A 12,600-nucleotide genomic window follows, 5' to 3' on the forward strand; every position below is an offset into this window, starting at 1 on the left:
CCCAGTGGCACAGATGGACACGGCTGTGCTGCCGTGCCCTGTGATGTGGGGCACGGGCACAGTGCCTGGCCTCGCCTGCAGGCACAGCCAGGGCAGGGGCAGCACTGGATAGAGGGGAGAATCTCCCTGCACTGCCCTGGCCACAGCTCTGACCCCGCACAGCGCAGCAGCCCGGCTGTGCCCTGGGTGTGACACTCCCGGTGTGCCCTGGGTGTGACACTCCCGGTGTGTCCTAAGTATGGCACACCCAGTGTGCAGGATACCCTGGGTGTGGCAGCCCCCGTGTGCAGGGTGGCCTGAGTGTGGCACTCCCCGTGTGCCCCGGGGGTGGCACTCCCAGTGTGCGGCGTGCCCCGGGTGTGGCAGCCCCGGTGTGCCCCAGCTGTGGCACTCCCTGTGTGCCCCGGGGGTGGCACTCCTGCTGTGCGCGGTGCCTGGGCACCGGGGACCAGCCAGGCAGGAAGACTCTGCCCAGGAGTTTCAAGAAGGGACAGGAGGGGCTGCGGTTCTTAGGGCAAAGGGCGGCTCTTCCCTCTTTTCTCTTTGCAAATATAAACGTCACCTTCCAAACTGTACTGTGACTCCAATGGAAAAATCTGGAACTTTTTTTTTTTTTCCTGGTTGTTGTTGTATTGTATTTTTCTCCAAGCAAGGGTGCCAGTGCAACTCGCCCTGTAGCGCAAAGGGACCCAGAAAGGGAGAAGAAGATAAAATGAATTTAAATTCCAAAGGGGTTTCAGTGCTGGTTTCCTAGTCCCCGAGTCAGCAATGTGTTTGTGAAAATTCAGCCTTTTTGTCTCTCAGAAAAAAGGGCTAAATCTACATCGGTGGCCCAGTCTAGGTTTGCTATTCTTTGCATTTTCTATTCAAGTGAATGAGAGTGAATGAAGTGGCCTGGGACCCTTTATTTGATCTACTCAATTGCATAAAGTGACAGAATTCTAATATATTTGTTTAATGCTCTTCAATGGGGCTTTCACTTTCTAGCTTGCAAATGAAGCCTCGATCTGCAAAGTTTTGTCCTTTTTTTCTTTCTACCTTTTTTTTTTCCTGGCAGAGAGACCATATTTCATAACTTGGGCTACGGTTTGAAGTGATTTCAAGAGGAGTTTTAGACTCGAAAAGTGGGAAATAAAGAAACAGATGTGAAGTTATTGTAAATTCTTATAGTGGGCTCTGGGGCTATTGTAAACCCACTGCAGGCGGTCCAAAGCCTCTCTTTTTCATGCTGTAATTGAAACATATTAATTAGATAATTTGTTGTTAGTTTAAAAGAAACAAATACAGCCCCTCCAAGGCTTCACAGCCTCGGCTTCTTTTTGTTAACAAAAACAAAACAAAAAAAACCCACAACCAACCCACAAAGTGACATTTATATTAAGATTCTGAGATAATTCGGCGCTGAAGTTGATGAAGCTGCTAAGATTTTTCTCCCTTTCCCAAGGACCACTTTTGAAAAAAGTCTGGCTCATAAAACTCCCTCTCAGGGGTCGCCGGGGAGTTCTTTTCACCCTACCTGGCACAGACCGCCCTTCCCTGCAAGGCGCGGTTCGAGAGAAAATAAATATTCTGAGTGAGAAGGAGCTGGCTCTCTTCAATAGAGGATTCAGTCCTGTGGGGTGGTGTCTTGTCACATGTCGAGGAGAGAGAAAACAAAACAAAACAAGACCACCAAAAAAAAAAAAAAAAAAAAAATCACACACAAAAAACCCAAAACGCTGCCGAGAAAGGATTCACACACCATGCGCTGACATGAAGCAAACCCCCGAGCCCGGCTGGGTTCTCGGGCTTACCTTGCGCAGCCGGGCTCCAACCCATCCTCCGGAAGAAAAGAGCTTTTGCCTGAAATCAACGGTGTCTTTGCATTAAGTACGCCTAGCTTATAATGTCTCGCTGGCAAATAAAATTAGAAAAAGAAAAAAAAAAGAATTAACCCCCCGACCCCCCACGAAATGTCTAAGCAGGACAGAGGGCTCGGCCGCGGCTGCTTCCCTCGCCCCCCATCCGCCCCTTCCCTCCGCGCTGTTGTCTGTTGCTGCTCTATTTCAGATCTGTGTTTATTGACATTGGACTTGAGCCATTAGGGAGATTTAACAAGTCAAAGCAGTAAATTCAAGCGACGCGCTGAGCTGCGTATTTGTTTGAAATCAGCATCGCAACATTTGGGGAAGCGCGCGGAGATGCGCGGAGGCTCCGCGGGAGGGAGAGGGCGGCTGAGCAGCGGATCCCCGGGCTGGGGCAGTCTCGGGCAATCGCAGAGATAAAGGGGAAAATGGCATTTGAAATGTACGGCGGCGAGTCACACACTCGCATTATGCAGCGAGAAACCTATCGCACCTTTTGAAAGTATTTTGCTTTGGGGTGTAATCGTTTCGGATCTTTATCTCCGCCGATACTATATAGTGTAAAAAAAGAAAATACTCTGAAAGTGCAGCTTCGTCTTGTTAGTCGGGCTCGGATTTCGTCTTGGAGGATTTGTTCTGACTGCTAGATCTTTAAAGGGAAAAAAGGAAGGAGAAAAAGCTTCCTCGTTGTCTAAAAATGTAGGTCATCGCTTGTTTAGGAAAAGTTTGTCGAGTTATGTGTCCATTGATCTGGTGATAAGTTTTGAATGCTTTCTTTAACTGATCGTGTTGATATAATCGTGGGTTGGACTTGATGAATGAGTTCAGTTGTCCCCCATCCGACAAGCTTTAGCAGCTTCATGCATTTTAATCAGCCCAATGATTCATGTATTTTCCACCTTTTTTCTGTGTGTGGGATCCGATCTTAAAAAAAAAAAAAAAAGAAAAAAAAAGTGGTCACAACTGGATTAATTGCCCTCTACATTAATCTTAAAACTTTTGCAAGGCTCTTGTGGTGTGTAGTAAGGAAATGGGGATGTCACTTACGGTGTTTATGGTCCAGAAATTCAGAGATCAGTGGGAGACAAAACCTCTGTAACATCATTGCCGTAGAATTCGTGAATCCTGCCGCTTCATTAGAATACAATGTCGTTTTCTTGCTAGTTAGCACTTCAGTTGTCTTGTAACTGTGCTCGCAGAATGCCTCATCTCCAAGGCATTTATTTACTCATTTCATTAGATGGCTTCTCTAATATTCAACAGTTGCAGAATCCTTGAGAAATCCCTAGCAGATTTGGGGAATCCTACTAGAAAGTGTTCAGAATCCAGTTTTCATTGTAACTACTTTGTCCTTACTTTTTAAAAGGGACTGAATATATATACCAAAAAGCTGGTACAATTGTGTTACACTTTGCAAACTACCGGTTTGGGAATGTGTTGATCAATAAGGATGGAGAAATTCTAGTAGTGGTTGGACTGACTTGTGCTTGAGCAGGTTTAAACGCCAGGTAAAAAAGCTCACTTTAACTCAAAAAAATAATTTTGCAATGCCACTCGTGAGAAAAAACACCACTGCAAAAAAATTCAGTGTTCTCAGTCCCAAAAAAGTAACTGATTCTTTGAAGATTTTTTTTATGTTTGCTCTGTATTGCAGAAGCTTACTGATTTTTACCCTTTTTAGAGAAAATGCAGCTGGCAGTGAGGAGGTGATGAGTATACACAGACACAGGCATGAACGTAATACGTGGTTATATTCGGTCTAAGTGTATAGGGCACAAATGCAGGTGTGTGTGTGTGCACAGATGTACAGATATAAATAGATGTTAGATGTAAACCCCACAGAACATGTTCTCCCTTTACTAAACGGCAATAATGGCAATTCTAGCTAAGAAGTTGTGCTGTATTAATAACTATATTTATACTAACCTCGCGTGAAAAGGCTGTTTAGATTATCTAAATATTGGAATAACACTATTCCTTCAGCATGAACTAGTGTTTTTACTTTTCTCGTGTAAACTCTTTAAAAAGACAAATAAGAAACTAAATCTGAATTTACATATTTTAATGAGAAAATATTATTTGGACGACTAGGTTCATAATTTAACGTAGACACTTTTTAACCTTTGTCTTAAAACACACATGCTGGGAACAAGAACACCAATATTTAAAATGCCATGCTTATTCTGTACAGGAAAAAAAAAGTTTGAAAGAAATGTCCTTACAGTTTCAATAGACACTAATGCTGTTTAGAGGGCGTGTTCTTTTTTTTTTTCTCTTAACTTAAGCAGTTCACAACAGAACAACAGTTCAGTTTCCAGCAAACTACCTAAAACTAGAAAGGAGTATATCAAACAAAAGTGCATTTTACACATTTTATAATCATTCATATGCACAAACATTTACAGTTTCCTTAGCCCCCTCTCGTCTGCAAAGCTCCAGCAGAAATCAGGATGACCTCCAGAGTTTGTACCTGCTGTTGTATTACTTTTCCACATTTTATCAGTGACTTCAACAGCTTTTCTTTAAGCTATGTCGGGTCGTGTGCTTGGTAACAGGTTTATTTTTATTATAATTATGGTTGTTGTTTGGTTTTAAGCTATGAAGTAAATAGCTACAAAATTTAAAAAATAACAACAACAACCAAAAAAAAACCAACAACAAAGAAAACCTCAGCTCCCCCAAACCTTCGGGTTAACCAGAAGTTAACAGACAAGTCAACTCCTCCTTCTCTTTCACCTGAAAACTACAGTAAACATCCACGTTACAACAGGTACTGCAAAAGGGACCTCGTCTGATTTACAGTACAGATGCAAGTTCAGTATTTACATGAACACAGGCGCTTTGTAAACATGATCGGCGTGGCGGTTCCAGGGCGGGTCCCGCTCCGCTCCCCGCCGCTCCCTCGCCCGGGGCCGCCCCAGCCCGCGGGCCCGGCCGGGACCCGCACCCGCACAAAGGACACCGAGCGCTTCCCGGCGTTTCCAAGATCCAAGCCTTTGCTGCTTGGAGGCTGGAAACGTCGCTGCTCTCACGCAGAAACGCTGCAGCCATCCTTGTTTGCGGTACTAGAGATTGGTCCTGTATAAACCCCTGCTTTTCCCCAGACAAAAGAAGGGAAAGAGGCATCGCCGAGCCAGGCTTGCCTGGTCGCCGACGAATCGAAGATGCCTGAAGTACTTTTGGAAAACTAGCAATGCAAGTGGCAGCTCCTACCGGGCGGGAGGGGGCGGGCCGGGCCGGTTCCTTTCGCCTCGGAAGAACGGAAAAGAAAGTTCAGAACCGGGGGAGAAACCGAGCCGCGAGGGAGGGCTCGGCTGAAGGGGCTCGGCTGAAGGGAGCTCACGCGAACGGCAGACCTCAGCTTCCCGCGGGGAGTTGTCTCTGCTTTCGAGGAAAAGAGTAGAGAGGAGAGGGGAAAGAAGCGAAAGGAGGGAGAGAAGGGGAGGGAGGAGAGCTCCGAGGAAACTTTGGGAGACAGGGGAAGGCAGCGTCCGTGCGGGCGGCCCGGGTCAGTGCACGGCCACGGAGTGCAGGGCGGGCGCCGGGCTGGTGAGAGTCTCGCTGGGGGTGGCCGGGCTGCTTTGGCTGGTGGCCGTCTGCGAGGACGTGGGGCTGAGGGAGGGCGGCGAGTTCGAGAGGATGGTGGGGATGGGCGCGGGCAGGGCGGGCAGGGCTGGCACCGCGGCAGGGGTAGGCTTGATGGGGACTGGGATGGCCGGCAAAGTCTGCCCCCCATGGCAGAGCGGTTTGATGGGCACGCCGTAGGCGCCGTACTCGCTGCTGGCCATGGAGATGGGGGTGGCGGTGTCGATCATGCCGGAGCCGTACATGTGGGGCCAGCCCGTGCCAATGGAGCTGCCCACCGTAGTCAATTGATTGGGGAGGGGGTAGGCGGCCGGCATGGGCTGCATCGTGGAAAAGGCGAGGCCCCCGGGCATCTTGTACTCTCTGGCGATGATGTTCTCGATGGCGAAGGGGTGCTTGAAGCTGGAGGGCTGGGACACGCCGAGATTGTACGTGGACATCTGGGGCAGGTGGGTGCCGGTGGCCGCAAGGGCGCTGAGCCGCAGCTTGGCTTGCTGCTGCAGGTACTGCGCCGCGTCCGCCGGCTTGCTGGGGGCCAGGTGGTCCGACTTGACCACCTTGAAGCGCTTGCGGCGGCGCAGGAAGCTGCCGTTCTCGAACATGTCCCCGCAGCTGGGGTGCAGCGCCCAGAAGCTGCCCTTGCCCGGCTGGTCGGGGCGGCGCGGGATCTTGATGAAGCAGTCGTTGAAGGAGAGGTTGTGGCGGAGGGAGTTCTGCCAGCGCTGTGTGTTCTCCCGGTAGTAGGGGAAGCGGTCCATGATGAACTTGTAAATCTCGCTCAGGGGCAGCATCTTCTCCGGGGAGCTTTGGATCGCCATGGCGGTCAGCGAGATGTAGGAGTAGGGAGGCTTCTGATCGCTGTAAGTGTTTCTGCCCGGGCGAGGCATCTTCGCTAGGCGACCCGCGGAGATCTGCAGAAGGGCAGCGACAAGGGGAGGGGGGCGGGAGGAGGGGGTAGAGGGGTGAGTCCGAGAGGATTTGCACGGACACCCAGTCGGGTCAGCCGGTGGCTCTGGGGCCGGGCTGGAGAAAAAAGGACACAGGGAAGGGGCACGGTGGATCTCAGCCCTCGAAACGGGGGACGCGGGGGATGGGGGTGGGGGAGTGGGGCGCAGATGAGGGCAGGAGAAAACAGCCCAGAGCCCTGTGCCGCCGCGGGGGGAAAAGCGATGTGCTTCTCCCAGCTCCGGCCTCCCTCAGCCTGGCCTTCCCGCAGGAGCCCGCGTCCGTGAAGTTACTCTAGTGATAGCCCTGTCTTCTGGTCTCCGCGAGGATGAAGGGGACCCCATCCCCTCCCCTCGACTCCCACCCAGCTCCGTGCCAGCCCCTGCATGTGCCCACCTTAAAGTTGCTGGAAGTTGACAGTCCGCATCCGGGACGCAGCTGGGAGTCCGGACTCTTTCCCACCCCTCTCCTCCGGCGTGTCTCTCGCTCCTTCCGCGGCCACGCTGCTCCGGTTTAGTCCTGAGGAGGCAGCGAGCTGGCTTGGTTTTGGGAATCCTCCTGTACACCCCTCCCTTCGCCTCCGCGGGCTGAATCAGCTTCTTTTACACCACCGGCAGCTGCACTGTAGCAGAGGCTTGTTTGCTTCTCTGCAGCGGCGATGAGCTAACTAGTTGCCTCCATGTCCTTCCTCTAACCATCTGATAGTTTTATGTGGTGACATGAGCAGAAAAGACCCCTGTAGAGGCGCTTCATTAATGTGCCACTTCTTTGCTATCATATGACAATCGCCTTGGGAGCAGGGGGAGGGGAGCAGGGAGGAGGGGGCTGGAGAGAAAGGCATAATCTGGTTTCATTTACACCTATTTACATGGACACCTTGGGCCAATGGGAATCATTTCCATTTGAAGACAAGGCGAGGGGTGAAAAGGCTCCGCCAGCGGAATTGCAGTGCGATGGTACCCGGTGGCTGGGGGTGGGGGGAAGGTATGCACTAACCTCTATGTGGACTTTGCAGGAAGCTTAGTCTGCAATTCACACTTACAAATGGAGGTACTGAGCAGTGGGATGTTTGACATGGAAATTGCTTGGCTGTGGTATTCTGTTTGTTCTGCATTGTTATCTGATTTGTATTGTTGGCTAACTTAAGGCGACTGTTTCCCCTGTAACGAGGGACTTTCTCTTTGCCAAATCCGCTCTCCCCTAGCGAAGGCTTTTTCGAGGAGCGGTGAGATCGGGGCTCCTCGGTAGCCGCCCGGGAAGTCAGTCCCGTCCCCCCCGCAGGGTCGCACCCCAGCCCAGCAGGAGCGCTGCTCTGGTTCCGCGGACCTGTTGGTGTAAAGACGCGGGAGCTGCTCTCAATACACCAAGCGAACGGGCTCATGACGGGCACACGGTCCCGGTGTGCTCGGTAACCAGCTGCTCTGCCCGCGGGACCGGGGATGCCCGGCCGGCCTCGAGGCTGGGGGTCCCGCAGGGCTGTCTGGGATGGGTCCGTGTCAGCGGTCACTGTGCTAAACATCGTCACCTTGACGCCTTCTGCGGGCTTTGCGTGATGTGTGTCATCTGTTCGCCTGCCTGCGTGCTCCTCCGTGCCCACTTGTGTGTGTGGGAGCAGGCAGGACGTGTAGCAGCCGAATTGCGGCTCTTGCTGTGCACACTGCTCCCTCCTCCCCGGGAACCAAGGCCCCATGCTGGAACCGCAGCCCAGACGAGCAGCTCGCTGCCAGCCGTGTGTCCTGGGGGCAGGATCAGGCCCGGAAGGTGCCAGGCTTGCCCTGGCACTGGAGGGAAGTTTGCATGATGTGTATTCCCGAGGCTGCGGTGCATCCTGTCACCCCAGAGCCAGAACTGGAGATTGTCTCGGGAGCTGCGAGCCCGGGGAGGAAGAGCCTTTGTGGTGAATACACATCAACTCCATTAACAATATTTTCGGAGTCGGTCAATAACTCACCAAAACGTAACTTAAACACGATGAATTTAGGAGATTAAACAATTTCATTAATATTGAAATGGCCGCTGAGGCTGAGCGCGCGCGCTTGAAATGCAAGCACACGTTTTTCAATATTAACAGAAGTACTTGAAAAGAAGAATAATGTCACCTTCTTAATTCAGCAAAAATAGCCGGGCTGGGGGAGGGAGAGCGGCGGCGGCTCTGTGCAGCGCGGCTGCTGAGAGACGGGCTCTGCGAGAGCCTTGGAGTCCTCTCGGAGTCGAGCAGGGCTCCCTCAAACCTGGCAGCAGCCTCAAAACGCATTTTCACATCGCGACCAGCGCCGACCTCGTGTGTGTTAAACCTTGGTCCCAGCCCGGCTGCCCTCGGTCCCATCTAATCCCTCTCTCTCGGGGCAGGATGTCGTTTAGAGAATAATGAGTAAATAATTGTGTTTCTAGGAATCCGAGAAGCCGGCCGGCCCCGCGCTGCCGAGCTGAGGAGCCCTTTGGAGGGGATAGACCTGCCACATGCCACCCTGTGCCCCTTGCAGGGAGGGCCGGCAGCGTTTGTGCTGCTCAGAGCCCGGGACTTGCCTGGCTCAGTTAATCGGCTCCGAGATGCCCCATCCAGCCGGGCAGGGCAGGAAGGCAGCTTCCCAAAAAAAATTTTTTTGGGGGGGTGGAGTGGGTAAGAGATGATGAGACGATGGATATTTGTTAGAGGGTAGGAAAGACAATATACTGAAATGAGGAGGGATTCCTCCCAACATCCCCTAACACTGCACAGAAAGCTTCTGGTTTGTGTTGAGAACCCCCAAATACGTGGGTGTAAGGGATACTGCCCTCCCACCCCCCCACACACCCAGCTCCCCCATCCCCAACTTCTAACACCCCCAGTTCAGGTTTTGCCTCTCGGCCCAAGTTCACTCTTGGGATGCCTATCTAAAACACAGCTCAGAAAATCCACACACTGACAAATACTTTTCCTCTTCTCTTTGCCGGTACCTTTTCTTTTCGAAGAAAGAAAATACCAAACCAAACCAGCTGATGCAAAAAGGAACCCTCAAGCTGTAAAGTTAAAGGAAAGTCGACTTCCGTTGTCATTTGCTACTCTGAGTGCAAACGAGGTATGGCTGTAAGGCGTCCGATGTTTTTTCCTAATGTGGGGTTTTTTTTTTCTTTTTTTTTTTTCCATTGCAAAGGAGTGTGTGGGGTAGGGCAGCTGAAGTTATCCCAGTAACTGATACCCAAAGTTTCATCTTGTGCTAAGCAAGCAACAGATGATAGATTTGGGCAATATAGGATTTAAAGGTAATTGTAGCATTTCCCTTTTACTTTGAAAGTCAACATTAGGGAGGAGGAGAAGGTGAAGTGAATCCAAATCCATTGTGTGGAAAACCAAAACAAACAGACGTTTTTCTGAAGTCTAATTCAAATAAGGAGCTCAGAGGAAGTGTTGGGAAAACTATATAAAATACACATAAGTCAATTATATCAATGTTCAAACCCAATGGAAATCTATTTCATGCAAGAGCCATTCAGCCCTTGCATGGAGCCCATCATGGACCACCTTTCTGCATGGAAGGTTTGCAATAGCCCCCTTTCCCACAAGCAAGACCACACACGTTTACAGATTTGGTAATAATTTATGCTAATTTTCCTCCATAAATCCACAATTCGCCTCAGTGGCAAGCAGGGCTGTTGAGAGAGGAAAAGGAGACAGAAAAGTGACAAATACAATATTGATTTTGAATCCTTGTGGCTGCGAGCAGGTGTGTAGCTTTGCAGAGGGGAGGAGTGGGAGAGGGGCTGTGGGGGGAAGCCAAGAAGTTTTCCAAGGATAAAAAAAATCCACTCTGTGTGAGAGAATACTCACAACCTTGTTAATATTTACAAACCAGTTGGGAGAAAAGAGAAAGGAGGGGGGAAGTACCAGCTTCTTAGGGTTTCCTAGGCTGCGAAACACAATGCCAGTGTCTGAGCAAGCTTCCCCCGTTTTGGAAAGTCAACTGCAGGCTGTTGGTTGTGGCTGCGTTTCGGCTAAGCCTTGCCCTCTTTTTTTTTTTTTTTTTTTTTTTTTTTTTTTTTTTTTTTTAATGGTTCTGCTTCTTCTGCTTCTCGGAGGCTGAGGAGAAGAAAGCCAAGATACTTGGGGTCTCCTGCTTTTCTGTGTGCTTGAATTCCCGGTGCAGTTTCCCGAATAGCTCCGGCCGCTCTGGGAACGGCTGGGCTTTGTCCCACCCCACATTCTTCACCAAATCTGCCACTTTGGCGTGAAACTACTTATCGCCCTTTCAAAAGGATTTTGTTCCTTTCCCAATGAGCACTAAACAAACTCCCCCTGCCTGTCAAGGCCGGACTGAGAACTGTTCCCCAAACCTGTATTCCCGATAGCTCGGGATGTGCAGCGCGCTTTGTGCCGGGGGGCCCGGGCCGGGCTGCGCCGCTCGGGACCCGGCGCTGGGCAGCGCTCCAGGCCGCCCCTGCCCTGCCCTGCCACCACTGCCCGCTCGCTCCCCGCTGCTGTCACCCTGCCGAGAGCCGGCTGCCCGTATGCGCCCTCCTGGGCTGCCCCGTCGGGGATCTCAAGCTCCGCCAGCCCGAGCCGGCCCTTGGCCCCGCCGGGCGCACCCAGCGCGGAGCGTCCCCCGTGTCCCGAGCTCAGCGCTCGGAGAGCCCGCGCTGGGACACCCGAGCTCCTGAGCCCCGAGAGGAGACTGCTGCTGCCGCTCATGGCTCTGCTCCGGAGCAGCCGGCTCCGGTTCCCCGGCAGCACCTCAGCCTCCCCTCCCTCCACACGCCCAGGACTCCCCAGGACGGCTCCGAGGAGTGCCAGGGTCACCCCAGGTGCGTGGGGCCGGCTGGGCACGCAGCGCTGCCCCCGCCGCTCTCCGCTCTGCGCGCCCCCGCTGCCGGCCCGGCCCCGCGGGAGCGCGCAGGTGCGCGCAGGGCCGCGGGCAAGGGCGGTGCCGCAGCCGCGGCTCCCCAGCCTTTGGTTAAGTCCGTGCTGCTAGCGCGGAGTGCGGCTTGAGCCTCGACGTTATTGCCCTGAACGTCTGTCTTTGTGGAAAACTTGCTTTGCCTTCCCGGAGGTGCTGGAGTATTTATCTACACGTTTGGGATTTATTGGTTTGTTTATTTATTTATTTGGAGGAGTAGCAGGGGAGGCCTCGCAAACTTTTTCTTTTTAATCTTCCCTTTTAAACAAATGTCGCATTTCAAGCTGCCCTCTCTTCTCCTTTTCACATTGTAGGAAATATTGAAAATGCCACCTTAGTATTGAAGGGATTAACTTGCTTTTCTCCCAGCCGCTAACTCTGGTGTAAAGGGAGCAGTAGATCAACTGTATAATGTGTGCACTGTTTGGTCATTTGTACAAGCAGAACAAAGGTTGAGCTAAGCCAAATTGCATTGCACTTGTGAACCGAGTCCCAATTTGAAGTATCTTTTACAGCAGGGGGAATGAGAACAATTTCGTGTATGTCTAAAAGGGAATAACAAAGCCACTTTCTAGAGCATCTCAAAGTGAAGTAGTGAGGCGTGACATTCCCAGGGTGAGGAGGGACAAAGGCAGGGTCAGGGGGATGAAAAAGGGAATCAAACAGCCACTTTCACATGTCTGCCCTCAACTGCTGCACCTCTCCATAATAGGAAACAACTGTTGTAAAAAGGGGGATTGCTCCCATTCATTCAAAATAGCAAATGATAGCTAAACAACATTGTCAAAACTGAATCAACTTCTGTGCAGTACCACCCAGAAAAAGGTATTGTGTTTTGGTTAATAGCTGGGTGGAGCAAACTTGATTTTCCTTTTTCTTTCTTTTCTTTCTTTCTTTTCTGTCTCTTTTTTTGTTGTTGTTTTTGGGTGCTTTTTTTTCAAGGACTCTTCTTTCCAGATCCATCCGTTTCACAAACTTTATTTTTTATCATGAGCCTTTTTTTACAAGGCGTACTCGTCCCTTTCACGCTTTCTCCTACAGTCTGCTCTTGCCTGTGCAAAACCAGAAAGCAAAAAATATGAGGCTGAGTCCCGTTCTCGCTGCAGTCAGAGCTGCGGTTCAAAATCCATAAGCAGCGTAAATCTTTCTTGAATTGCATGTGCGTGTCGCCCGGCAAAAACCACCTTTAATTTACTAAGTTATTACTTAGCCAAACATTGTGAAATGGTTTTTATGACAATTGACGATGATTTTAAATTGCATATCCACAAGAATAATGGCGCGCACGTTACGGTTGTTTCCCTTCTTTATAAGCAAAGGTAATAACCGCTTGCGGAATTCAGGCTCGGACAAAC

General features: G+C 51.0%; 1 protein-coding gene across 1 annotated transcript; it reads right to left on the reverse strand.

Moving 5' to 3' along the window:
* Nucleotides 1-4,020: 4,020 nt before the first annotated feature.
* FOXB1 (forkhead box B1) lies at nucleotides 4,021-7,176 on the reverse strand. Its single transcript, XM_064388846.1, has 2 exons — nucleotides 6,771-7,176; nucleotides 4,021-6,340 (listed from the first exon to the last, which is right to left on the reverse strand). The coding sequence occupies exon 2, from the start codon at nucleotides 6,314-6,316 to the stop codon at nucleotides 5,354-5,356; it is 963 nt and encodes a 320-aa protein (XP_064244916.1). The 5' UTR covers nucleotides 6,317-6,340; nucleotides 6,771-7,176; the 3' UTR covers nucleotides 4,021-5,353.
* Nucleotides 7,177-12,600: the final 5,424 nt, after the last annotated feature.

This window comes from Passer domesticus, chromosome 14 (assembly GCF_036417665.1).
Source record: "Passer domesticus isolate bPasDom1 chromosome 14, bPasDom1.hap1, whole genome shotgun sequence".
Classification (NCBI taxonomy): domain Eukaryota; kingdom Metazoa; phylum Chordata; class Aves; order Passeriformes; family Passeridae; genus Passer; species Passer domesticus.